The sequence below is a fragment of the Spermophilus citellus genome (assembly GCF_964194105.1).
Source record: "Spermophilus citellus genome assembly, chromosome: 6".
Lineage (NCBI taxonomy): Eukaryota > Metazoa > Chordata > Mammalia > Rodentia > Sciuridae > Spermophilus > Spermophilus citellus.
Window position 1 is genome coordinate 109,988,282 of NC_138187.1, and position 26,324 is coordinate 110,014,605.

The 26,324-nt window shown below is 35.6% G+C and overlaps 2 protein-coding genes across 5 annotated transcripts in view; one reads left to right on the top strand and one right to left on the bottom strand.

Annotated features, from left to right (window-relative positions):
- Positions 1 to 116: 116 nt before the first annotated feature.
- TFB2M (transcription factor B2, mitochondrial) lies at positions 117 to 23,893 on the bottom strand. Of its 3 annotated transcripts, XM_081300184.1 has the most exons (8): positions 23,447 to 23,893; positions 22,638 to 22,726; positions 16,700 to 16,853; positions 15,639 to 15,787; positions 10,815 to 10,904; positions 6,488 to 6,550; positions 4,143 to 4,303; positions 117 to 1,500 (listed from the first exon to the last, which is right to left on the bottom strand). In XM_081300184.1, the coding sequence occupies exons 1-8, from the start codon at positions 23,757 to 23,759 to the stop codon at positions 1,296 to 1,298; spliced, it is 1,224 nt and encodes a 407-aa protein (XP_081156310.1). In that variant the 5' UTR covers positions 23,760 to 23,893; the 3' UTR covers positions 117 to 1,295. The 3 variants fall into 3 exon arrangements, with proteins under 3 accessions (XP_081156310.1, XP_081156312.1, XP_081156311.1); XM_081300186.1 differs by lacking the exon at positions 10,815 to 10,904 and having other exon boundaries at positions 23,447 to 23,892; XM_081300185.1 differs by lacking the exon at positions 6,488 to 6,550 and having other exon boundaries at positions 23,447 to 23,892.
- Positions 23,750 to 26,324, top strand: part of CNST (consortin, connexin sorting protein) — a 104,451-nt gene continuing 101,876 nt past the window's right edge. The window contains exon 1 of one of the 2 annotated variants that reach the window (XM_081300181.1): positions 23,750 to 24,273. In XM_081300181.1, coding sequence (XP_081156307.1) covers positions 23,890 to 24,273 — 384 coding nt within the window. In that variant the 5' untranslated portion in view covers positions 23,750 to 23,889. The remainder of the gene's footprint in view (positions 24,274 to 26,324) is intronic. The other variant, XM_081300182.1, reaches the window with a different exon arrangement.

Below are 26,324 nucleotides of genomic sequence, written 5' to 3' on the forward strand. Positions count from 1 at the left end.
CATTAACACAGGAGCTTTTGAGGGACACCTTATATCCAAAACATAACATTATCTACTTGAAAACCAAGGCTTCATGAACTTCAGCACTAATTTTTATTTAGTCTGTGATGAAACAAATGTTTTAGATTAATATGGAAGTGATTTGATGGATTGGATGACAAAGAAAAGTAGTTAAGATGCTTGAGAAATTGTGGCTTTAGGTACAAGGCTGGGCAGGAAACAGTGAAAAGACTATTAAATACTTATGAAGATTAGGCAGATTATATAATGGCAAGATAGGAATTACAAGACAAAAAAAAAGATTCGGAATTTTCAACCAGATTAAACTGCAAACTAATGACAATAGTAGTCAAGGAAAACTGGGTTAGTTGTATTACTAAGAACATGCTCCACAAAAAAATTACTAATAAAATGACTTAGGTATCATAAGGTATTACAATAGCAAACAAATCTGGGGAGATTAGATATCTCAGCTAAAATCCAGAATCTTCTTCACTGAGCTAAGAAAAATATTTTTAATTCCACTTAGGTTCATGTAGAGATCTACCTTTAGATGAGCTTTCCTGATGGAACTAAAATGGAAAAGACCTCTGAATTATAGATTGTTCACTGAAAGTACAGTGACTATACATGACAGAAATAAAGGTGAACGAATTGGGGTCAATCTAGTGTTTCATTTAAGTATTTAAAAACAACAACAACAACAACAAAAAAAACCCCACAAAATGTTACTTAAAATATTTTAATTTCTAAAAATAATGAAACTATTAGAATTTAAGTAATTTCATTGTACAGCATTTGATAATACATTTCAACAACCAGAAAGGTAAAACAAACCACTTAAATTAGTTTAATTTACTTTCTAAACTTAATAATATCCAAACTCATTTGCCCACCATGAATATGCAAAAATCGGCACCAGAGAAAGTGCTGATGTAAGTTACTATATTTCAACTGGTAATAACCTATAAGTACAAGCACATAAGAACTTATTTTTTGGTACTTGGGATCAAAGCCAGGGCTTTGCTCATACTAAGCATGCCTTGTACCACCTTATACTTCCAACGCTACAGTACATAGAAATTTTTTTCAAAAGACAATCTGTTGAAATCCATAATCAACTGAAATTTCCATTTTATTCTGTTGTGAAAAAAACAGAAGCCATCACTAATATCAATGGTATCAACAGAAGAGATTATTTGCCTAGTCTGTGCTCAAAAAGAACAGTCATCTTGTTGAAAGGATATGAACTTTTCAAACTTAGTTCTTTTTCATTTGTTTACAAATAAAATGCTTCAGCTAACATTCTGACAATTTGTTCTGTACATGGCTGAGTCTTCCAGGTTCTCATTACACAGCCATTTATGGGCATAATCTTCTGAACACTGTATAGTTTGAAAAAGTTGTTTAAAGTTTCGAGGATACATATTAATTGTTTTCACATCTTCATTTTTTCTTATTTGCTTCAATATATGCTTGGCATCAACTGGACTCAATGAACTGCAAAAGAAATACAAAGTAAATCTGCTTAATTCTTTTTCATAATAACTGTCAATTACTATTGATAAAGCTGGCCTCTAGCCCAATTTAAAATACAAGTATATATACATATATACACATACACACACACGTATTTATACATACATTAAGCTTATTTAGTTTAAGAGCTTGAATATAACATGTATAATTTTATTTGTTCCTAAGGTTTCACAGCTAACCTGTAATGAAAATAGCAGATTAGGCTGGGCATGGTGGTGCACACCTGTTATCTCAGTGGCTCAGGAGGCTGAGACAGGAAAATCCTGAGTTCAAAGCCAGTCTCAGCAAAAGTGAGGTGCTAAGCAACTTAGTGAGACCCTGTTTCTAAATAAAATATAAAATAGGGCTGGGTATGTGGCTCAGTGGTCAAGTGCCCCTGAGTTCAATCCCTGGTACCCAGATCAGATTAGGCTTTAACATAATTTAATCAATATCAATTCTTTTCTTTTCTTTTTTAAAATATTTTTTAGTGTTGATGGACCTTTATTTTATTCATTTATTTATATACGGTGCTGAGAATTGAACCCAGTGACTCACACATGTGAGGCAAGCACTCTACCACTGAGCAACAACCCCAGCCCCTAATTATTTTCTTTTCGGGGATAGGGAGGATACTGAGGATTGAACTCAGGGTGTTCCACCACTGAGCTACACGTCCAATCCTTCTTATTTTGAGACGGGGCCTTACTAAGTTGCCAAGGCTGGCCTTGAAGTAGAGATCCTCTTATCTTAGCCTCCTGACTGGCTGGGATTATAGGTGTGCACCACCATGCCTCGTTGTAGTCAATTCTTACACAAAATTCTCGTTTAGTTTTAACTTAAAAAAAAAAAAAAAGAAAAAAGAGAAAAGAATTTTTGTGGGGCTGAGAGTGTAGTATACTGGGAGATCATTTCCCTAGTATATAAAAGGCCCTGGGTTTGATCCCCAGCATTGCCAGAAATAAATAAAAATTCTGACTACTTCTTTCATCTTTTTACTCTCTTACTCTGGTTTTGGGGATTAAATACAGGACCTCATACATCATAAGCACATACTTTACCTCTGAGCTATACCTCCCAGCCCTGCAAAAATGTTACTAACTCCATTTCAGTTCATGTAAAAGTTCAAATACAAACAGCACAAGTTGACAGGTGATTTTTTTAAGGAGGAAATTATTTTCACATTTTTGCAGGGTGGGGAGGGGTGGAGTACTGGGGATTGAATCCAGAAGTGTTTAAGTACTGAGTCACCTCTCCAACCCTTTTTATATTTTGAGACAGTATCTTGCTAAGTTGCTTAGGAATTCACATTTCATGTAGCAATCACTGGCAAATAAATTATAAAGTAGAGAACTTTCTCATACATAACCTTAGCAAGAAACTATCAATAAACCTCTGATAGAAAGAAAACAATTTTAGTAAAATATTTTTGTGGAAAATATTTCCAATACCTTTTTAATATTGAATAAAATCTTATGTTAGCAATATCCAAGGGAATTTTTAACATTTTATACCATGATTTACCATAGTTATTCCTTGTTTTTCTATTTTCTTGATATTTGCATTCAAAATAGCCACAACCACAAATAGCAAGATGAAAAATAGTAGGTTTCTATTACTGATCTAATGCCACTTTTAACATTTTAATTTTTATAGTATTACCACTAAGCTACATCCCCGACATCTCCCTTTTTCAATATTTTCTTATTTTTTATTTTTTTTAGTTGTAGATAGACACAAAATCTTTATTTTATTTATTTATTTATTTATTTTTAAATGTCGTGCTGGTGATCAAACCCTGTGCCTCACATGTGCTAGATAAGCACTTTACCACTGAGCCACAACCCCAACCCTTCCAACCCTTTTTATTTTGTTAAAGCACCTGACTTTAAAATACATTTTTATATTAACGATGTACAGTCAGTTAATTCAGAGTTATATACTAAATAATTAAAGTAATTATTTTAACATTTTTCTCATCTTCTGACAATACTCTGAATGAATATGGGCTGATGAATACAAGGTGCAGTGTAGGACTTTATACATTAGCCCTATATAAAAATTATATAGATACACGTGTAGCTAATATAAAAATAATTAAAGAAAATAAAAAATAAAAAAGTTATATAGATACAAAGTAGGTAATAACAGCATAATTTTTATAAATACTTAAATGGAAACATAAAATCTGTTCCACAGCAAAAAGAATGGTGTGGTACAATTATTCATTCTTATTGTGGTTAGGAAATAGAACCAGTGAGGACAGGTAGCAATAAAAGGCAGATGGCAGGTTTGCCAACAGCAATTCTGATTCTCCATCCCAGCTAATGGTGAACATTGGGTTGTTCCTATAGGTTACAGTCTGGCCTATATTTTGATAAAGATAAAACAAATTCTGGGCTTCCTTGTTTGCTTTTTAAAGAAGGAAAGTCAATGAAGTTCAGTGGGAGGATATGTAGAAAAAAATATGATAATATTTTTCTCAAAAAGTCTTTCAGGGAGAAGGAAGTATTTTCCAGAAATATTTAAGTGAAATATGGGTACACCTATTCATATAGAGTTCTAACAAAATACTGTCACAATAAATTGCTACTTTCGTACTTGTATTTATTCTTTGTACTTACTGTAAATGGTCTACTAGCTTGGCATTGCGCTTCCCAAAACAGTGCTTTACCATATGAAAAAATACATCATAGTTAACGGGAGTCAACTCTTCTGTAAATAAAGTTTTTCGAGGAGTCATTTGAATAAAATACAGGTTCTGTTGTATTGGTTCTAATGGTTCCTAGAGAGAAGGGAAAATAAACTGTGTCAATGATAAAATAATTATCAGAGCAAAGCACTGTTCACTTATTCCTTCTAGCTATTTGTTGGAAAATACAATCACCACAGTCCCTGAATGTCTCTGGATTTTCTCTTTGGACATGAAAGCATGAATACAAAGCCCTCACTTTTCTTTACCTGGGTCATCTCTCAAAGTTGTTTGCAGTGAGCAACCTTAAGAGATGAGACAATGCCTCTCTCCAGAACAAAGAGGAGGACTACTTATTGTTTGCTATTGTTTCCTGAGGCTGAGGTTGTGGCCCAGCAATAGAGCGCTTGCCTAGCACATTCGAGGTGCTAGGTTCGATCCTCAGCACCACATAAAAATAAATAAATAAAATAAAGATATTGTGTCCAATCACAACTTAAAAAAAAAAAAAAAAAGTGACTCCTCCGGCTCTGTATCCCTCAGCTGCCCACTATATTCACAGCATACAACTGAGCCACATCACATCACTCCATGGGCTGGAGGTCCAAGTTTTCAATGTAATTAAGAAGTTGTGTCTCCTTGGCCAGCATCTGCAAAACAGTAACATGTACCAATTCCCTACTATACTCAAAGTATGCCACCATGACCGCTAGATCTAAAGATAAGAAAACATCATTGACACAAGATGTGGTGGCGTATGTATATAATACTAGTTACTCGGGAGGCTGACACAGGAGGATTTCAAGTTTAATACCAGCCTGAGCAATTTACCAAGACCCTGTCTCAAAAGAAAAAATTTTCAAAGGGGGTTGGGGACATATATCAGTTGTAGAACCCTTCCCTAACATGTACAAAGCCCGTGATTCATTCCCCAGTGCCACAAAAAGATTGACTTTTTTTTGTAAGATAAAGTCATGCTGTATCGCCTAGGCTGGCTCTAAAACCTGGGCTCAAGCTTGCCTTCAAATCTCAAATAGCTGGACTACAGTTGCATGCCATGGCACCTAGCTGACTTGCAGTCTTTAATTGAATATTTAAAAACTGAAAGTCTCAAACAACTTAGATATGAAATGCATAAATAAAATTCTCATCTTCATCCCTAAAAGTGCACATTTTTTAGCCTTTGATCTTTTTGAAAAAGGGAGAAATGTCTTATACGTAATCATGTTCATTTTTTGGACATTTGGATAAATTCCTAATGGTACCCAAGCCAAAATGCATTATTCCTATTCAACTCTTTGAATATAAATTATGTTTATGAATAGGGAAATCTAACAGGTCACCATGATATGTGATCCTCTATAATCAGACTCTTTAGTAATTTTCATTTTCCCTTAGTGGGAAGAGTAAGGGGGGGAAATAAATGGGATCTTCCAGAAGCTGGTATTAGGCCATCATTAACATCAAATTCTAAAGTAGAATTTCTGAATTCAGTCTAAAAAAAATCCTTTTGCAACATCTGTTAATTTATTAGAATTGAACAAGTAACCCTGAGATAAATTAAATAGAGGGCCACCTTATAACATGACCACTTTGGTTTTTTAGAAAGGAAAAAAAAAGAATAACAAAAACAAAAACAAAAACGAAAGCCCCAATTCCTGGGCAAGAACCAATAGGTACCTATTGGTGAATTCAACCATAAAGAAGAGTCAAAATTATAAATTTCTGATTGATGAATAAGATGTAAAATTTGACTTTATCCTATTAAATGAACATTAAAATAATTATATTCTACAAATTTGAGATGTGTCTTCATTTTTTTATTTTCTGGCATTGGGAATTGACACCAGAGGTGCTTTACCACTGAGCCACATCCCCAGCCCCTTTTATTTTTGTTTTCAGAGAGGGTCTCAATAAGTTGCTAGGGCCTTGCTAATTTGGGGAGGCTGCCCTCAAACTTGGGATCCTCCTACCTCAGCCTCCCAAGTCACTGGGATTACAGGCATGCCACCCATATCTTCATTTTAAAAGACAAAAGAGAAGTCAGATTCTCTATTTAAGCCTATTACCATGTTAGCATCTATGAATAGCTGATAAATACAGCTATTTCAAAATAATTTCAATTTATTTTAACAAGTATTTAGACATGTTTAAAGAGCATTTGTAATTATTTTCAAATTTAAACTTTAAATAAATTGAGAATACCAGATAATCTTAAAGAAAATGAGGGATGTTCCATTAAAAGGAAAAAAGGAAACGTTATTAATTTATTCTTACCCTGTGCTTTAGCTTTTCCAGCTGCCCATTTTGGGGGCATATATCAAATGACGACCAAGGCTCCTTAAAGAAGGAAAAACAAAATACAAAACAATTCTTTCAGTTCTTTTTGGTTGAAGTTCCCCAAATTATTATGGCCTTAAAAAATGTCATGCTTAAACAGCAGCATGAATTAAACCCAGGTCATAGTCTAATTGGATTTAGGAAAAATAATCGATAGTTGAAAAACACATATACAACTCTCTATCTTACTTGTGTGTGTATGTGTGTGTGTGTGTGTGTGAGAGAGAGAGAGAGAGAGAGACAGAGAGAGAGACAGAGAGAGAGGAGAAGAAGAAGAAGAAGGGGGGGGGGGAAGAAAACACCTTAATGTGATCATACAAATAGGTTCTTTTCTTTTTAAATACTTTTATTTTTATGTGGTGCTGAGGCTTGAACCCAGTGCCTCACATGTGAGAGGCAAGCATTCTACACAACCCCAACCCACAAACAGGTTCTTAAGTCATAATTTTTTCATGTCGAATAGATACCATGTACACAGGACAGTAATGCGGTTTGAGGAAGGCATGTCCCACACATGGTGTGAAAACCCTATCATCACGCTTAGGAACCACAAAAGCCAACATTTTCATACTAGAGTCAGAATCAACAGTTTAAGGGAGATCATATCAATAGCAAGGATTTTTTTTTGTCCTATTTTAGTAAAAAGCCTATTATTCAAACTGATTTGAATATATTCAGACATTTAAGATTCACAAAGATACTCATGTCAATTTTTAAAAACAGAATTATTACTTTTTTCTATGTAACTTTTTTGTTCTGTTTTGTTTTGTTTGTTTTGGTACCTGGATTGAATCCAGGTGCACTTAAACTCTGTCACATTCCTAACCCTTTTTAAAAATGTTTTATTTAGAGACAGGGTCTCCCTAAGTTCCTTTAGGGCCTCGCTAAGCTACTGAGGCTGGGTTTGAACTTGCAATCTTCCTGCCTCAGCCTCCCAAGCCACTGGGATCATAGTTGTGCACCACCATGCCCAGCTCTAACTTTTCCATGTACAATTTAGTGCATAAAGTAATTCTTAAAAAACCCAACTGAGAGCTGGGGCTGTGGCTCAGTGGTAGAGTACTCGTCTAGCACGTGGGAGGCTCTGGGATCGATCCTCAGCACCACATAAAAATAAATAAGTGAAATAAAGGTATTATGTCCAACTACAACTAAAAAATAAATATTAAAAAAACCAACTGAAAAATAATTCTCTATATTAAAAATATCTATCTATATACATATAAAATTTCAAAATAGGAGTGGATTAGAAGAGCATCTGACACAGACTTAAAAAGACTAAAACAATGTCAAACATAAGGTTTGAAAGGCTACTGTCAGAAGTGATAATTTATTATTAACTGTGGTGGGAATGGAAGTGGAATGGAAAATACAATTGTTACCCAACTGTGAAATTCCTAGCAGTTCTAGGAACATCATTTTAAGTAGAGAAAGGCAAAGCCCTGGGAAGGGTGCACAGCAGGCAATGTTGGTCAAGCCACAGCAGTTTGGGATATAGCAGTGGGAGCAAAGGACACTTCACTTTTGCCTGCCAAAGCCACAGTAGAGGAAAATCTTCAAGACCTTGGGAAATGAGTTAAATGTCTGCTTTGTAATTATAGATTTACAATGCAGCAAGTGCTGAAAAAAATGTTCTGTTCAGAAAGAGCTCTCTTTTCTCAAGGTTAATAAATGGCAAAATTTAATACAGGATGTTATGGTTTGAATATGAGGTGTTCCCCAAAAGCTCTTGTGTCAACACAGGAATATTCAGAAGTGATATGAATAAATTATGAACTGTAACCTAATCAGTCTATCCTGGTTTGAATGGATCAACTGGGTGGTAACTGTAGGCAGGTGGGGCATGGCTGGAGAAGGTGGGCCACTGGGGGTGTGCCCTTAGGAATAATATCTTGTCTCCCTGGCTCCTCCCACTCTCTGCTTTCCTGCTGCCGTAAACTGAGCAGTTTTCCTCTGCAATGCCCATGGAATGAACCTCTGAAACTGAACCCCAAATAAAGTTTTCCTCCTCTAAGTTGGTTCTTGTCAAGTACTTTGGTCACAGCAATGAACACCTAACTATCACACAGGACTTTTGAAAACAAATACTAAAGAACAGGAAGAAGGAAATATTAAACTGAAAGCCAAAGTCCTTAGGAGGCCTCTATGAAGATACTAGCTGAAAGCTATGAGGACAGAGAAGGCTGAGATTAAAAGCCAACAGATGAGATAAGAATGGGGAAAGGAAGGGGTTAGGCAAACCAAGAACTACAGTATGGAGATTACAGGATAGTAATGTAAAGATTAAGTATAAAAAGATTCTGGGACTTGAGAAAAATGATGAGAACACGATTGATACCAAAGACAAAGATAAGGACCCAACATACCTGTGTTTTGGAGAAGGAAAAATAATTGGAACAAAATTTCAACTAAAACAAGGTACCATTCCTAAACTAAAAAATGCAAATAAAAGGGCTTACCGCGTTCCTGGACAAAAGTAGGGAAGAGACTACATGGAGACACACACTACAAAATTTAAAACTTAAACCAATACATTCTTAGAAACACAAGGCCTTAAAAAATATATAACTACAATTGTTCCATTGTATCTGTGGAATTGACCTAGGATCCCCTTCCAAAACTTACATCTGTAGATCCAAAAGTTCCTCATACAAAATGGCACATTATTTGCAAATAACCTATTCACATCCTCCTGTGTACTTTAAATCATCTTTGTAGACTGTTTATAATAGCTAATATGATGTAAATATTTGTCGTACTATATTGTTTAGGGAATAATGACAAGAAAAAAGTCTATACATGTTCAGTAGAGTCATAATTTTTTTCCAAGTATTTCTATCTGCAATTGGTTAACTCTACGGATACAGAGGACAGGACACAGATATCTGCAGGACACAGATAACTGACTGTATACATCCTATAAAAACTACTTGATAGATAATCTGGTCTACTAAAATAAGTAAGAGAATGGGCAGCCTGTAATCCCAGCAGCTCAGGGCAAAAAAAGGGCAAATTATGTATGAAAGGAATAGTGCTTATCATTTTTTCCTCATATTCCAGCCTTCTGATATTAAATGTATTAATAGCTTCTAGCAAGATGTATATATTAAACATTTGAAATGTGTCCAGAATTGACATGGCTATAATTGTATGAAACATGGTGGATTTTCAAAGGCTGAGTACAAACACAAAAAACATAAATTATGTAATAATGCAAATATTAAGTACATACTGACCTGACAATAATCTGACTTGACAGGTGGCTAAATACAATATAATATTAATTTCACCTGTTCTTTTTTACTTTTTATGAGGCTATTAAAAAATGTAAAGCTACATAATGGCTCACACTACCTTTCTATTAGACAACTATAATCTTACTTAAGATAACTAAAAAGGGCATGCTCTACATTGAACAATTGAGTAGACATTAAAAACTTAAAAATGTTTTGTGACAAAGGAAAAAGTTTACAATAATTGCCTATTAAGTCAAAATATAAATAAATAAAGAAAGAAAGAAAGAAAGAAAAACTCCACTATATCAAGAAAGAAGCACAGGGATAATAATAAAAAACTGAAAATAGGTCACAATCAACACTGACTTCTGGGTTAAAAACTACAGTAATTGAGCTAGGTGCAGTGGTGCACACCTACAATCTCAGAGACTCAGGAAGTTGGGCAGAGGATCGAAAGTTCTAGGCCATCTTTGGCAATTTGGTGAGATCCCTGACTCGAAAAATAAGAAATGGGTCTGGTGTGGTGGGTCACTCCTATAATCCTAGCCCCTCAGGAGGCTGAGGCAGGAGGCCAGCCTCAGCAATTTAGTTAGGCCCTAAGCAACTTAGTGAAACCCTGTCTAAAAATAAAAAATTAGAAGGGCTTGGGGATGTGGCTCAGTGGTAGAGTTCCCTGGGTTCAATCCCCAATACCAAAAAAGCAATAAGAAGGAAAGGGGTGGAGATATAGCTCAGTGGTAGAGTGTCCCTCTGTCAATCCCCATTACTACAAAAGTGGGGAAAAGAAAAAGGAAAATAAAAATAATTAAATTATAGTGAAATGTACTTCCTATTTTTACAACTATCATAAATAAATATTTGTCACAAAGAATCTCTTTCACAAAGCTAACTTGCCCCATAACCTTCAATAGTTGGAAAAAATAATAAAAATTAATCTTTTAAAGCAATCTTTAGTACATAATCTATACTTAATACTTAGTCTCTGAAATATAATACAATCATCTCTTAGAATATATAATTTTACTCACCACATGCAGAAGCTTAACATCACAAGCTACTTGCCAGAGTACACTTAATGCCTGATAGAAGTTTGGATTTTTGGGACCTGCCGTTAGATTCTAGTAAAAGAAAAATAAGAACTATGTAATATATAAATTATAATCAGTCATAATTAAATGTTAGATCTTAATAGAAATACCTAAAAAGTATCTAAGTAAAAAAATTAGAAAGAAAATCTTAATCATAATTATTTTAGAGTTTTTTATGCTTTCCTTTTGAAAACATGTCATCAGGTACACTTAAAATTCAAAGTATGTGTGTGGAGCTCAGAGGTGCACACATGTAATCCCAGCTCTTCAGAGGCTAAGGAAGGAGGATATCAAGGTCAAGGGCAGGTGTAACAACTCATTGAGACTCTGTCTCTCTTTTTTTTTTTTTAGAGAGAGAGAGCTAGCTTTTTAATATTTATTTTTTAGTTTTCGGCGGACACAACATCTTTGTTTGTATGTGGTGCTGAGGAACCAACCTGGGCCGCACGCATGCCAGGCGAGCGCGCTACCGCTTGAGCCACATCCCCAGCCCAGAGACTCTGTCTTGAAATAAAAAAATAATGGCTGATGATGGAACTCAATAGTACAATGTCCCCAGGTTCAATCCCCAGTGTATGGGGGTGGGAGTGGGGGAGGGGTTCCAATGCATTTGAGACTGGTTTCTTTTAATCATGTGATCTAAGGGCAAAATTCTCATTGAAGAAAAATTGAAAAAAAGTGTATAATACTAATCATTCAGCTACAGATGTGAGTGAAACAGTAACAATCCCTGTTTATGATCCTGTAACATAGCATAACAGAAAACATTAGCTAATAAATGCATAACAATTCATTAACTTATAGTATGTATTATGGAGCATAGGTGTGCCAAAAATATGTATCAGATGGGTTTTAAATTTTGAGTTGAGAGTTTCTTTCTTTCTTTTTGGTAATGGGAATCAAATACCAGGGTTTTTTGTACTGAGCTACATCCCAGCCCCTTTTATGTTTTTATTTTTAGACAAGGTCTCACTCAGTTGCTATGGCCTTGCTAAGTTGCTGAGGTTAACCTTGAATTTGTGATTCTACTGCCTCAGCCTTCAGAGCCATGGGGATTAGTATGTGCTACTACTCCTGGCCTGAGTCAAGAACTGTAATGCTGACACTACAAAGACAAGAGTTAATTTCAGTGCATGAAATTAAGAAAGGAAAAAGGAAACTGTATGTTTAAAAACGTATTTTAAAAAACATGCCACTGGAACATTTTCCTAGCAGCAAGATAAAATCTGATAAAGCATTTCCTATTTCTTTCATTCTTTTGTATAAATTCTATATGTATCACAGATATGAACCCACTGCTCTTATCTTCCAGAGCTAGTCAATATTTATTTACTACCTAGGTGAATAAATCATCCTTCATTTCTTACACCATTTCCCAACCAATACCTCTTTTTAATGTACAAATAAGCATTTCCTATTATATTTTATCAACAAACGAAATGCGAAGTATTCTGGGGAGAAGTAAAACATTACTCCCATAGCAATATCAAGTAGGCCTATACATTAGAGAATAAAACATAAGAGTTTGCTAAGTAAAAATTGCAGGAGACTATTGTTTTGGAGTAAGCTCCTATATTAAACTCAAATACAGCAAACTAAAAAATCAAAGTGGAATCACTTAGACTAAAAATTCCATGTGATCACAAAGAAACCAAGTGTTTACGTGACTTTCCCAGAAATCAGGATTAGAAAGGTAAGAGCCAATTTTCTCAAACAGGTTAGTTTCAACTGGCATGCTAAGTCTTACTCTTAATGTTAAAAAGGTAACCTGAAGTTATCTTTCTTAGCTCTGTCTTCCAGTCCCTCGCTCATAATAAAAAGTAACTCTGAAATTACCAATCAACTTTCTGTTTTTTGTTTCTGCTTATCAGCCCTTTCCTGTCTATAAAACCAAAATTCCCTGCTCTGCTCATTAAAACATTTGTTTTATGGAAAGAAGTATTGCTGAATTCTAGAATAAAAGATAAAGTCAATTGAGATTGTTAAACTGAACTGTCTGTCCTTAAACAAGTCTAAAACCCTAAAGATTTCACAACAAACAAAAAACCAAAAAACACTGTTAGAAAAATCAAATTCAACAAAGTTACAGGATACCAAAACAATCTGCAAAAATTAGTTATACACTTATATTCCAGCAATGGAAAATCAGAAAAGGAAACGAAAAAATTCTATTCCTAATACTATCAAAATTAATTTTAAAAACCTGAAACCAAACTAAGGAGGTGAAAGATATACATTAACAACTACAAAACACTGCTGAAAGAAATGAAAAAATACACATATAAATGGAAAGATTGTCTATGTGAATATATTGAAAGATTTAATATTGTTGAGCTGTCAGTACTAGTCAAAGTGAATATACAGATTCCATACAATCCTTACCAAATATTTCTTTCCGAGAAAGAAAATCCATCCTAAAATTGATATGAAATTTCAAGGGATCCTAAATAGTCTAAGCAATCTTTAAAAAGAAAAAAGTTGGAGGACTCTTATTTCAAAACTTACTAGAAAGGTACACTAATAACACACAGTACCGTATTGCCATAAGAACAATCATACAGACTAACAGAGAATCCAGATATAGATCCTCATATATATGATCAAATTATTTTTGACAAAGGTCCCAAACTACTGAATGGGGAAAAGAAGTAACAATAAACAGTGCTGGGAAAACTAAATATTTACATGCAAAGAATAAAGATGGACCCTTGCCTGACAACATACACAAAAAGTAACTCAAAACAGATCAAATACCTAAATTAAAACTGGAAAACTCTGAGAAGAAAACCACAGAGGAAACTTTCACAAGAATGAATTTGGCAATGATTTCTTAGATAGGATACCAGAGACACAGGAACAAAAACTAGCAGGGTTGACAGTGTAACTCAACGGTTGAACCCTTCTCTAGAACGTGTGAGGTCCTGCGTTCAATCTCTAGCATGAAAAAAAGAAAAAGAAAGACATTTTATCTCATCAAAAATAAAGACATTTGAGGTTGGGGTTGTGGCTCATCAGTTCGAGGTCCTGGGTTCGATCCTCAGCACCACATAAAAATAAATAAATAAAATAAAGGTATCGACAACTATAACTAAATAATCAACTTAAAAAAAAAGACATTTGATTTCATCAAAATTAACGACTTTGACCATCAAAGACACTATCAACAGGGTAAAAAGGCAAGACACAAAATGGGAGAAAAAACTTGTAAATCATGTATTTTAGTAAATAATTAATACCTAGAATATATAAAGCACTCCTAAAATTCAGTAACAAATAAAAGGCCCTGGTTAAAAGATGGGCAAAGGACTTGAACATTGTTCTAGAGAATCTTATATATAAGTAAATGAAAAGATGTTCAGTATGACTAATTATTAGGAAAATGCAAATCAAAACCACAATGAAATACTACCTTATATCATCAAGACAACTGTTATAAAAAACAACAACAAACAGCCATGGCACAGTAGTGCCTGCCCATCATTCCAGACAATTAGGAAGCTCAGGAGGGAGGCTGAGGCAGGAGAATTGCAAGATCAAGGCCAGTCTGGTCAATGTTGTGAAACCCTGTCTCAAAAATAAAATTAGAGAAGGGCTGAAGATATAACTCATAGAGCACTTGCCTAGCATGATGGGCAAGGCCCTGGGTCAAATCCTCAGAAGTAAGAACATATGTGTGTACACACACACACACACCAAAAAACAAAACAAAACAGGAAATAAGCATTGATGAAGATGTGGAGAAACTGAAACATTTGTGGTAGAAAAGTAAAACGATACATTCTGAAAAAAATTTAAAATAGAATTACCACATGAGTCAGTAAGTCCACTTTTGGATACATATCCAAAAGAATCGAAAGCAAGGACTTGAGGAAATATTTGTCAACTTGTGTACATGCCAGCATTATTCACAATAGCCAAAAGGTGGAAGCAACCAAATGTCATTAACAGATGAACAGATACACAAACTGTGATGTACACAACATGGTAGAAATATTATTTATTCTTAAAAATGAATGAAATTCTAACATGCTACAACACAGAAGAACCTTGAAGACATTATGCTAAGCGAAACTAGGAAGTCAGAAAAGTACAAATATGGTACAACACTAAGTCAAATTCAGAGATAGAAAATAGAATAATGTTACTAGGTGCTAGGGGAAGAGGGCAATGGGGAGTTAGTATTTAAGGGTATAGAGTCAGTTTTAAAGAAGGTGGATGTGGGGCTGTAGCTGCAGTGGAAAAGTGCTTGGGTAGCATGTGTGAGGCACTGCTTTGATCCTTAGTATTGAATAAAAACTAACAAATAAAATAAAGGCATAATGTCCATCTACAACTAAACAAATAAATAAATAAATAAGGATGGTCATAATGGTGCACAATCTAAATTTACTTTGCCACTGAATTTTACACATAAAAATAGCTATGATAGTAAACTTTATATGTGTGTGTATACATATAATTACAATTAAAAAAAAAAACTTAAAAAAACTTTCTATTCTTTATACTCTTAAATGTTGTGAGCCCTAAATTAAAATTGTACGGATTGGGCTTGGGATGTGACTCAGCGGTAGAGCGCTCACCTTGCACGTGCGGGACCCAGGGTTTGATCCTCAGCACCAAATAAAAATAAAATAAGTGAAATAAAGGTATTGTGTCCAACTACAACTAAAAAATAAATTTAAAAAAATTGTATGGTTAAGACTACACAGATAAAAATTACAGAACTCTTTCAAAACAAAACAAAAAAACATTTTTTAATGTTACCTGGTATTCTTTTTCACTGACAAACATATTTAGTTCTACTCGTCCGTATTTATATATAGAAGTACAGGAATAGAGATCATATAAAAGTTTCCAAAGTATGTTTCTTTCACTTCTAAATGGCAAAATTCCAACTATTTTTAAAGGAATACCTGTTAGGAATATAAGCAAAAAGATTTAGGTAAAGTTCTTAACTTTCCTTCTGTGACCACAATTTACTGAAGCAAACTAGGAAACATTGTTAATTTTAAGTTGATTTCAATTAAAAGAGAATAAAGTCATGGCATTTGCAGGTAAATGAATGGCACTGGAGAAGACACTGCTAAGTGAAGTTAGCCAATCCCAAAAAAACAAATGCTGAATTTTTCTCTGATATAAAGAGGCTGACTCATAGTGGGATAGGGAGGGGAAGCATGGGAGGAATAGATGAATTCTAGATAGGGCAGAGGGGTGGGAGGGAAAGGGAGGGGGCAGGGGATTAGCAAGGATGGTGGAATGTGATGGACATCATTAACCAAAGTACATGTATGAACATTCAAATTGGGTGTCAACATATTTTATATATATACAGAGATAAAATTGTGGTACATATGTGTAATAAGAATTGTAATGCAAAAACAAAACAAAACAAAACAAAGAATATGTATAAAGGCATGAATGGGAGTGAACATACTCTATATACAAAGATATGAAAAATTGTACTCTATATGTGTAACAAGAATTGTAATGTATTCGCTGTTGTGTATTAAAAAATAAAATCAATAAAACTAAAATAAAGAAAAACTTTAAGTTGATTTCAATTACACTTGATCTTAGCCAAAAGGCCGAGAAGCGATAAGTTGATTTCAATTAAAACTAAGCCTCAGTATCTTTCCCCCATATGGAAGTTGACCTCTGAGGATATAAAATGGTTGTGTCCAAGGGAAGGAAATGTCTTATTCAACTGAGAAGCTGCTCATGAACTATGCAATAGAAACTATACCCAAATCTAAACAAACCGGGTATATTGCCAAAGAAACCTGGCAAATTGTAAGGCATTTACTTTACTGAATGACAAAAATTACCTGCTTTCCAAGAAACTGCTCGTATTCTTAAATCTTTAAAAAGCTCATTTGAAGCGTAAACAGGCGGTTTTGCCATTGTACAATTGTCAGGATCCATTTTAAAGAAGTCACAGTAGACCACTTTTAGTTTTCCATTCATATTTTCCCTTAAGGACTGGAAACAAAGAGATAACATGTTAGGAAATTTCAATTACATAGACTATGCAATATTTCAAAGATCTACTTAGAAAAATAATACAAAAAATAATTCAAAGACCTTACAAAATATATTTCTACCTCCAAAAAGAAAATATTACTAGCCAGGCACAGTGGTACACACCTGCAACCCAAATGACTCAGGAGGCTGAGGTCAGAGGATCACAAGTTAGAGGTCAGCCTCAGCAACTTAGCAAGATCCTATCTCAAAGAAAAAATGAAAAGGGCTAGGGAATCAAGCTTAGTGATAAAGTCCTGGGTTTAATCTCCAGTACAAACAAAAAATGAAAGAATGAAAAAGACAAATCTTACTAATGTACCTAAATCTTAACAGAGAAAATAAAAATCAATTAATGCCAAAAAGCAGTATAACAATACTACCAAGAAACCCCCTCCCAAACAAAAGTAACCTTCAACAGGGGCAGAGGGTATAGCTTAGCAGTAAAGAAACTCCCTAATTTGAGCAAGGCCTTTGGTTAAATCCCCAGCACCAAATAACAAAAAAACAAATAACAACAACAAAAGAAAAGCTTCAACAATCCTAACTTAACCTTTTACTTTCTTTATTTTATCTTAATAGCTTCAGTTCTTCAAAAGCTTCTTCACACTAATCTCTAACTGCTTAGTAGTAGCTACCTGGAGCACTAGGCCAAGATTCTGAGATCATAGCTCAACCCTAGCACACAGCTGTGTGCATCATCTGCTATGGTCACTGGAAGAAGAAACAAAAGATGTTTCACAGAAGAGAAAAACAATTAAAATATTAAAGCGAAATGCAAATGGAGTCAAAAGAATATCTCTTTTTTCTAAGGGAATCTAGTCAATCATCCACCAAATGAATTTAAGCTCACTGTATAGATCAATCTATATCTTCACCTTTTCATTTACATTTTCTAAAGAAAGAAGCAGCCACAGACTTTGTCCAGTGGAATAGAATCACTACATTTCAGTCTTTTCATTATCCATTAAACTTAAATTGAAGTTAAAGAAAAATCAACTAGAAGAAGGCAGTAAGTTTTTGAGATGCACACTGAGGTTTGCTTTTTTTTTTTTTTGGAACTGGGGACTGACTACTGAGCCATATCCCCAGCCCTATTTTGTATTTTATTTAGAGACAGGGTCTCACTGAGTTGCCTACTGCCTTGCTTTTGCTGAGGCTGCCTTTGAACTCACAATCCTCATAATCCTCTTGCCTTAGCCTGCATTTTTTTTTTAAAACCATGCTGAAGACTGAATTCATGGTCTCACAGTACTATGAAAGCACTCTAACACTGAGCTGCACCCACAGTCTCATACTGTTTTTTTTTTTTTTTAATTAAATAGTTTCTAGCTGTAGTTGGACACAATACTTTCATTTTATTTATTTATTTTTATGTGGCGCCCAGGACGAACCCAGCGCCTCCCATGTGCTAGATGAGCGCTCCACCCTGAGCCACAATCCCAGCCCTCATACTGTGTTTTTTTTAAAAAAAAAAAATCTTAATTTTATTTATTTATTTATTTTATGTGGTGGTAAGGATTGAACCCAGTGCCTCACACATGTGAGGTAAGCACTCCACCACTGAGCTACAACCCCAAATGGTATTCATCAGGTTTAAAATAATTTCACAACCTAAAGCGATGAATTTAAAAACCAACTTTTTCTTAAGCATTAGAGTTCAACCTATAAATAGTATTCTATTTCAAAATCTAGTATTTTTTTTCTTTTTTGGTGGTACTATGGATTAAATGCTAGGTAAACTCTCTCTACCACTGAGCTACATACATCCTCAGCCACTAAATCTAGTAGATTTTAATGATCACTTCATCAAGGGGACTATTTACAAGGATTAAAAGAACAACTGGGGGTAGAAATCATATGTATTTTGTCATATCAATTCTGACATGCCTACTAAGTGGTCAAATGAAGATGTTGGGTAGGAAGCTGTATATTTGAAAGAGGAGGTCAGTGGAGTGGTCCAGGCTGAAGGTATACATTTGTGAGAATATGACTTGTTAAGATAATTAAAGCCAGGAGTGTAGATCCCCAAGGAGAAATACAGAAGACTAAACCCAAGGATAGTGTAACTCCAGAATCTAATGACAAGAACCTGAGAATAATACAAGGAAATAAGGAAGGAAACCTGAAAAGTGCAATGTTGCAAAAGCCAAAAGAATAGAATATGGATGTAAAGCATATGATTTTAAAACTCCAACATGTATAGCAGTAAGCTAATCTCACAAGGTACAAAAGATATGTTTTAAGTAAGTAAAGTTAATGAATCTTGATTTGATGGAAATTTTTTTTAAGTGTATACTTCATTATTTAGTGATTTTTGTATTCTGAGGGAACATCATATATATTTTTTAAAATATTTATTTTTTTTAGCTTTAGGTGGACACAATATCTTTATTTTATTTGTATGTGGTGCTGAGAATTGAACGCAGTGCCTCACGCATGCTAGGCTCAAGTGCATGACCAATTGAGCCACATCCCCAGCCCCACATCATATATTTTTGCTTTAGCACCTGTAATTAGCCATTCAACAATTTAAACACAATAACAGCCAAAGCTCCAAAATAAATAACTGAATTCATACAATAATTGTAAGGTCACATTTTAAAACTCAATTAGGATGCATTTAAGAGTCAAAAACAGGAAGCAAAAAAGGGGAAATTAACCCTTGAATTTTTCAGTCATTAAGTTAGGTACTTTACCTAAGTTTATTTTATTAATCCTAATCAAGATCCTATACAGGGGGATATTAGTATCTCTTATTTTACATATAAGATTTATAAGTTCTGAAAGGTTGAATTAGTTATTCGAACCAGGTCTAAAACTAAGAAGTGCTAGGGCTGATGACTATATCTTATCCCTGCTGAAATTAGGATTTACCATAAAAGTTAGTTCTTGAACTGAACATCACAGCTATTTCTGCAACATTTTTTCAAAATTCAAATGGATATATCATGATTTATTATTATGAAACAAAATTTGCAATGTGTAAGATGTCTAGTACCTTCAGATAGGAAAAATAAACTTGTTGCCTAAAACATTGTTATTGTGGAATTCCAGGACTAGAGGAATTTAAAGTTAGATAAAAATCCAGAATCAAGTATTATCCTTGAAAATTTTTTTCAGAAGCAAACTTGAGAGCCTTTAGGTTGCTAGAAACATGATTTGTTGAGAGGACCATTCTTGTTCCTTGATTAGGGGCAGCAAATGTTCTGCTTACATTATTTCTTTTCTTTTATTCTGACAAATAGATGAGTTCACATAAATGATTTGAATGGCTTTTCACTTTATCCAAGGATAATTAATAAAAGTGAAAGAACATCTACCAAGGGCTGAGTTCCCTAGGGTGTACTCAATGTCAGAGCGTGTACTAAGCATATGTGAGGCCTTGGTTGGCAGTTTAAGTTAGTGCCAGTGGTGATAAGAACATAAAAGCCTGAACTGGAGCAAAAACTAGATCTAATCTAAGACTGGATTTAGTCACTGATGTTTACATTTATACCCTCAGAAACATTTTATTACTGATGTTCCTGTAAGAATTATTGTGTGTCAAAAATTCTCTGGTCCTTTAAAAAATCCTAGTTTTTCACTGAAGCAATTGTTTGTAAATTTAAACTTATTATCTGTAAAGATCTTACAATAAAGCAACCATGTGTTACAGGATAACAAAGTTTTAATAGAAACAGACATAATGTCATCTTAATTATTTCGTGAACATGTAATCTTCAAATGTAGATTTTTTTCAAACCAAGATAAAAGTTATCTTATTGCATTTAATTTCCAAGTTAAATGCAAACAGCTATGTTTACTAAATCACTTTTCATGACATTAAGTCTTTGAACAATTGTGATTTTGGAGGGGGCAGGTGGTACACAGTGCTAGGGATGAAACCTTGGACGTCACACATGGTAGGTAAGTGCCCTGTGACTAAGCTACACCCTAGGTCTGAACAACTTTATCTGTTCTTTTTTTTCTTTTTCTTTTTTTGAATTCCAACAGATTTAGCATCAATGAAATAACCTGGTTAAAATCCTGGTTTCTTTTCAAGTCAGTTAGAGAATAACAATAATCTTTTTTTTTTTTTTAATTGTCTTGGGATGGAACCAAGGGCTTTCCACATGCTAAGAAAGTTCTACCACTGAGCTACACTCCCCAGCCTAGAACAATAATCTAATGTTCAAAGCTTTATTTTAAATATATTGTGTCCACCTAAAATTAAAAAAAAATTAAATGACTAAGTTTTACAGACATTTTCACATAGCATACTTTACAATAAAGTCATCCAATCTAAATGGTTTCAGGAAGTTGTCTTTGAGTAGGTGATTGATCTAAATTGATCTAGAAATTTATAAAGGAGAGAGGTGGTAGTGGGGAAGGCTAGCTAATTATGCAAGGAATTTCTATTTATTTTCTGTTATGTGAACTTCTCGCCATATGAGAATCAGGATCACTGAAATATCCATTTGGATAAGATTTGCACTCAATGCAATCGTATCTGAGTACACCAAATCTTTCTTGCCTCTGAAATTCTAAATCCAGTTTACATAGTCTGATTAATCTAATCTTAGCATTCACTCCAATTAGATTCTGAACTAATAGAAAGCAGAGGCACAGCACAGCCTACTAAAGGCTAGTGATACCAACTATACGCTTTATTCACAGTCAGTTCGTCTGTGGTTGAATGTATCAGTGGAAAGGTATGATCCCTTCCCCCAACCATCGTGAGAGTCATGGCCTATACTCCTACAAGCAAAGACTGGTTAACAAAGGAGAAATATAAAAAATATAAGGGAAGTTTTATGTAACATAAGATAAAGATAATGAAGACCCAAAGATCCAACGAAAACTGCCTATTTTTATGCTTAGATTCAATGAAGTATGGAAAGATGTAGAGAGATGTGACCGGACAAAAAGGGTGTGATCTAATGTAATAGACTGAAGCAGGGGAACTCAGCAAGCCCTGCCTGTTCAGTTTCTTGGTTTCTCTCTGTGGCATTTCTTCCTCCTGGATATAGGTTTAAAATTCCTTCTGAAATGAGGCTTTGTGATTTATTATGAAACAAAGGAAGGGGGAAAATTTCTTTATGGTCAGTTCTTAAACAGAAAGGTAGGGTGAGTAATATTTTTTTTTTTTTTTAATTTTTAATATTTATTATTTTTTAGTTCTCGGCGGACACAACATCTTTGTTGGTATGTGGTGCTGAGGATCGAACCCAGGCCGCACGCATGCAAGGCGAGCGCGCTACGGCTTGAGCCACATCCCCAGCCCGGGTGAGTAATATTTTAAGCTTTATGGCTTGCTTTGAGGAAAAGTAGGTCCAGTTTTTATAATGCCTTGGGGAAAAAGAATTCTAGTTACTACGACTTGTTTTGGGGAAAAATGAAGGGCAAGAGATAGGAGGGCAGGAGTGGGTCAGAAAGAACTTAGTTCTGAGGCCAATTCGGAGGACTTCCAATGTTCCTTTACTTCAAAGTATTCAGCACATCAAAACATCATACTTGGGGGAATCATTTTCTGAGCTCCAATAAAAACTAGAACTAGAAAACAAATCACAGATCTCCCAAACTCTTATTCAAGAGGCACCAAATACTTTAATGTGTTTTATGTGTTTTTATGGATAACAAACAAGGTATTTAAGACATGGCCCAGAAAGGAGATTCTATAAAAATAATGTATTTAATTCTACTTCCCTAAACTACTCAAAGTTAGCAGACTAAACAATTTATTTTTAGAAACTAAAAATGTACCTCCAAATGTGGAATAAAAGTTTTATCACTTTCTAAGGCAACCACTTTAGCACCAGCTTCAAGTAATGCTCGAGTCAGGATTCCAGGACCTACCATGTAAACAGAAGAGAAAGTTCATGTGCAAAGGAACAACACAATCTCTTTTAATATCAAACTCCTAATAATTGTTTTACTAGTATTGTACAATTTCAATGCTCACAACATCCTCAACATGTCTTTTTGACATATTAGCGGGGATTAGATAATTATTTGACTCCAACGTTCCAACTGGTAAACGGAACAGGTTGAATCCATCCTGTCAGTGACTGCAAAATTTGTACTGTTATTCACGTTTCACTACTTCTTAGAAGGCAAACAAACAAACAAACAAATCAGAAAAGCTTGCCTCTACCCTTCCTCTTATTCATGCTTCAACCATCAAAAATGTTGCCGAGCCTAAGCAGAAGTGACATTCAATGATAAGAAATGATGCTTTAAAACATGTTCAAAAAGTCTACAAATCGTGTTTTTGGCATCTTATTGTGGTCTATAATAGATGCGCATGGATAAGATAAACTTCTTTGAGCTCACGCTGTGTGAGGGAGAAGGTGCAAGTTAAGAGCAAATTTAAAATGATGCGTAAGGGGCAAACTGCTACAGAAATATTTCGTGATGCCATTATTAATACAGATCTTCTGTGTATGTTGTGGGCAATCTCTCCACGGAAGACGCCTGAAGTAAAGGGCAGTAACTTAAACAGCACTCCACTAGTGGTCAATAAAATTATGCAGAAAAGAACATCCAAGAAAATGGAATCCTGCCGGACTCACCTGGATTGCACTCCAGGAATAGCTTTTCAGGATTTTTTCGTTTCTTCCGCATAAGTTTTATCAGGGTCTCAGCCAATTTCCGATTGGTTATATAACGCCCTGGCTCTGAGCGGCACTTGGACATCCACCAAGGAGATTCCTCCAAATCGGTATAGGGTAAATGCTGTGGGGAGAAGTCAGACAATCCAAGGCGGTTCCTCGCCGGCAAGTCCTTCAGCTTAGTTGTTCCCGACCTCAAAGTACTAAAACGACCAGCAGCTGCCAAAACTGACCATGTCAGTCGCGGAGCAAGCCCAGTAGCTGGGCCCCACATCCTCGCCTCTAAGGTCGTCCACGAAGATCACCTAGGATCCACTTCGGTAAACCCTGTGCAGAGGATCCCACGTGCTAACCCTCCCCTACGCCGATCTAGGCCGGGCGGAAGTAAATATTACAATCTGCGCATGCGAACATCTGATCCCTGCTGCTGTCCTCCCTCACTTCCGTTTCCGACCCGGCTCAGCAGCCAGAGGATTTTGAGTGGACGGATGAGGAAAGAGACCGACTATCCGGCTGTGTCCGGACTCGTACTCTATGGTTATCCCGCCCTCGGCGCTTCCTCTCTAGCCGCTCGTGCTCTATGCTCCGCGGTCTCGGGCCGCCAGCCGGCCAGCGGGGAGGGGTGCGCAGAGGGAGGCGGGGCGAAAAGGCAAGAGGTGTCTAATCCACCCGAGCCGCGGGAGACCCGAGCAAGCTCAGTGACAGCTCCTCGGCCGCCATGTCAGCGAGTGGGGCTGAAAACACACCCGGCGCCCACCGGTAGTCCTCCTTTTGCCTCGGATTCCCAGGTGAGGAGGGGAAGAGCGGGATGCAGGGGACCCGCCGCTGGAAAGCCTTTAGGAAGCCCCTTGCTCCTCCCGCTGCGCTGTCCTCGTCCGGCTGCGCCGTCTTGCCCTCGCACTGAGGTGTAGCCGGGTTCCCTTACCTCCGCCCCCTCCCCGGTAGCCTGTGTTCCCCTTTTTTTCTCCAGCCAATGTGGGTCTTTTAATCCTGCGCGTCGCGCCAGTTTCTCCCTCCCTGGGGGATTAGCGCCAGAAATCGTTCCTCTCTGGGCTCCCGGGAGAGCCTGCGGCTTCTACTATGCCTCTGTCCCTCTCTGTCCTGTTGCCCACAGCCTGGTATCTCCACCCTTGTGGATGGTTTTTATTACTCCCCACTATACCTGCCCTCCCCCTCCCGCCACCACCACCACTTTAGTTGTCGGGAACCACCTGGTGTCTCCTTGGAGGCCAATATTTACCTTAATTTTCCATTTTTGATTTGGATATTTGAAAGACTTAAGATTGAAAAAATTAAGATTTATAAACTTAAAGCTCAAAAGAACGAAAATCTTGGGATCCTTGTTTTATTCACTGTATAAACTTAAACACATTGTACTATAGAATGCAATTTAAAAGACCAGTTCCAAAAGACTAAAAATAGGATGCTCTAATGGAAATTTTGGCAGTCTGTTGGGCAATGTTAGAGACTCTATTCTTTGAGACTAATTTCACTGTTTGAGGATCATACTTAGAAAGAGCTTGACCACCAAGGCAGCAAACTGCAACCAATCAACTCCCTAGTTTAAAATATGTACAATCCTTTCTGCTTACTCTACTGGGAGCATAATTGAGCTTGGTATTTAAATGCACAGGGTAAAGGTTCCAGAGGAATGTGTCACCTAGCAAATAGTCTGAAGATTATCCTCAACTGATAAAACTCCCAATTGATGAAGACTTGACAACCAAATAGGGCCTTTTGGGGGTGATTATTTTTGATACCATAAAAGTATCTAATCAACTGTTGTGGAAACCCTAGGGGATTCACTCACTGATCTTATTTCCTTAAGTTTTCTTTCATTGAAAAATTTCTAGAACCTTTTGCTACAGTTGAGGAAAGCTTCCCTCCTTAAAAACATTTTCATAGATTCAGAAAAACGCCGACTTTTTTTCCTTCTTTTTTCAAAAAGCGCCTTGCAGGCCTAAATATTATAAATCAAAGAAAATAGAAAGATGTTTTATGGTAGAGGAAGTACTTAATTGACTCAGAGAAATGTAATGTTGAATTTTTCACTTTAAAAATTTGCTTTTTAAAACTGGATGTGTATGTAGCTCAGTGGAATAATGTTTGCCTGGCATGCTCAAGGCCTTTGGTTCCATCTGCAGCACTACAATAAATAAATAAATAAATAAATAAAATACTTTAAAAATAACATTGTAGGGGGCCGGGGTTGGGCTCAGTGGTAGAGCACTTGCCTAGCACATGTGAGACACTGGGTACAATCCTCAGCACCACATAAAAATAGATAAATAAAGGTATTGTGTACAACTGAAAAATATGTATTTAAAAAAATAACATTGTAAGGGGAAAAGCAAATATGTAAGATGAACAGACAGAAATACAAAATACATTTTCTTATTTCATAATGTCTGTGGACCAAAGTTAGTCGATTTATTCCTAAAGAAACAGGTAATTTTCTAATTTTGCTTTTAACTGCTGTTTTTTTTTTTTGGGGGGGGGATTAGGTTATAAGTGTTTCTCTTTTTTATACTATTAATGTTTCACTTGTTTGTGGTTGAAAGTGCTTGAATAACAAAGAGACAGAATCTTTTTGCTTTTTTCCTAAGCACTAAAAATGAAAGAAATGTCCATTTCACTCTAAAGGTGAATGTTATAATTAGCCTTTAGACCTATTTCATTAGTAAATTTTGGTTAGTTTATTTTCTTAAGATGTGTGGTTTTGCATCCTGTGCTATTTTTGCAGTAATCTTTCTTTCAAATGGTGCCAGAACTAAGTTATTCTGCTTAGTATTTTTATGACTGCTTGAAGTTATTTTTCTTATTATCTCAAACTGCTTTT

Coding starts and splice junctions, on each gene's coding strand:
- TFB2M (XM_081300184.1), bottom strand. CDS start 23,759: ATGTGGGGCCCAGCTACTGGGCTTGCTCCGCGACTGACATGGTCAGTT. Junction 6,551..10,814: donor ATGTTAAGCTTCTGCATGTG/GTGAGTAAAATT, acceptor TCCTTCTTTAAG/GAGCCTTGGTCGTCATTTGA. Junction 4,304..6,487: donor TGGAAAAGCTAAAGCACAGG/GTAAGAATAAAT, acceptor CCTTCTCTCTAG/GAACCATTAGAACCAATACA.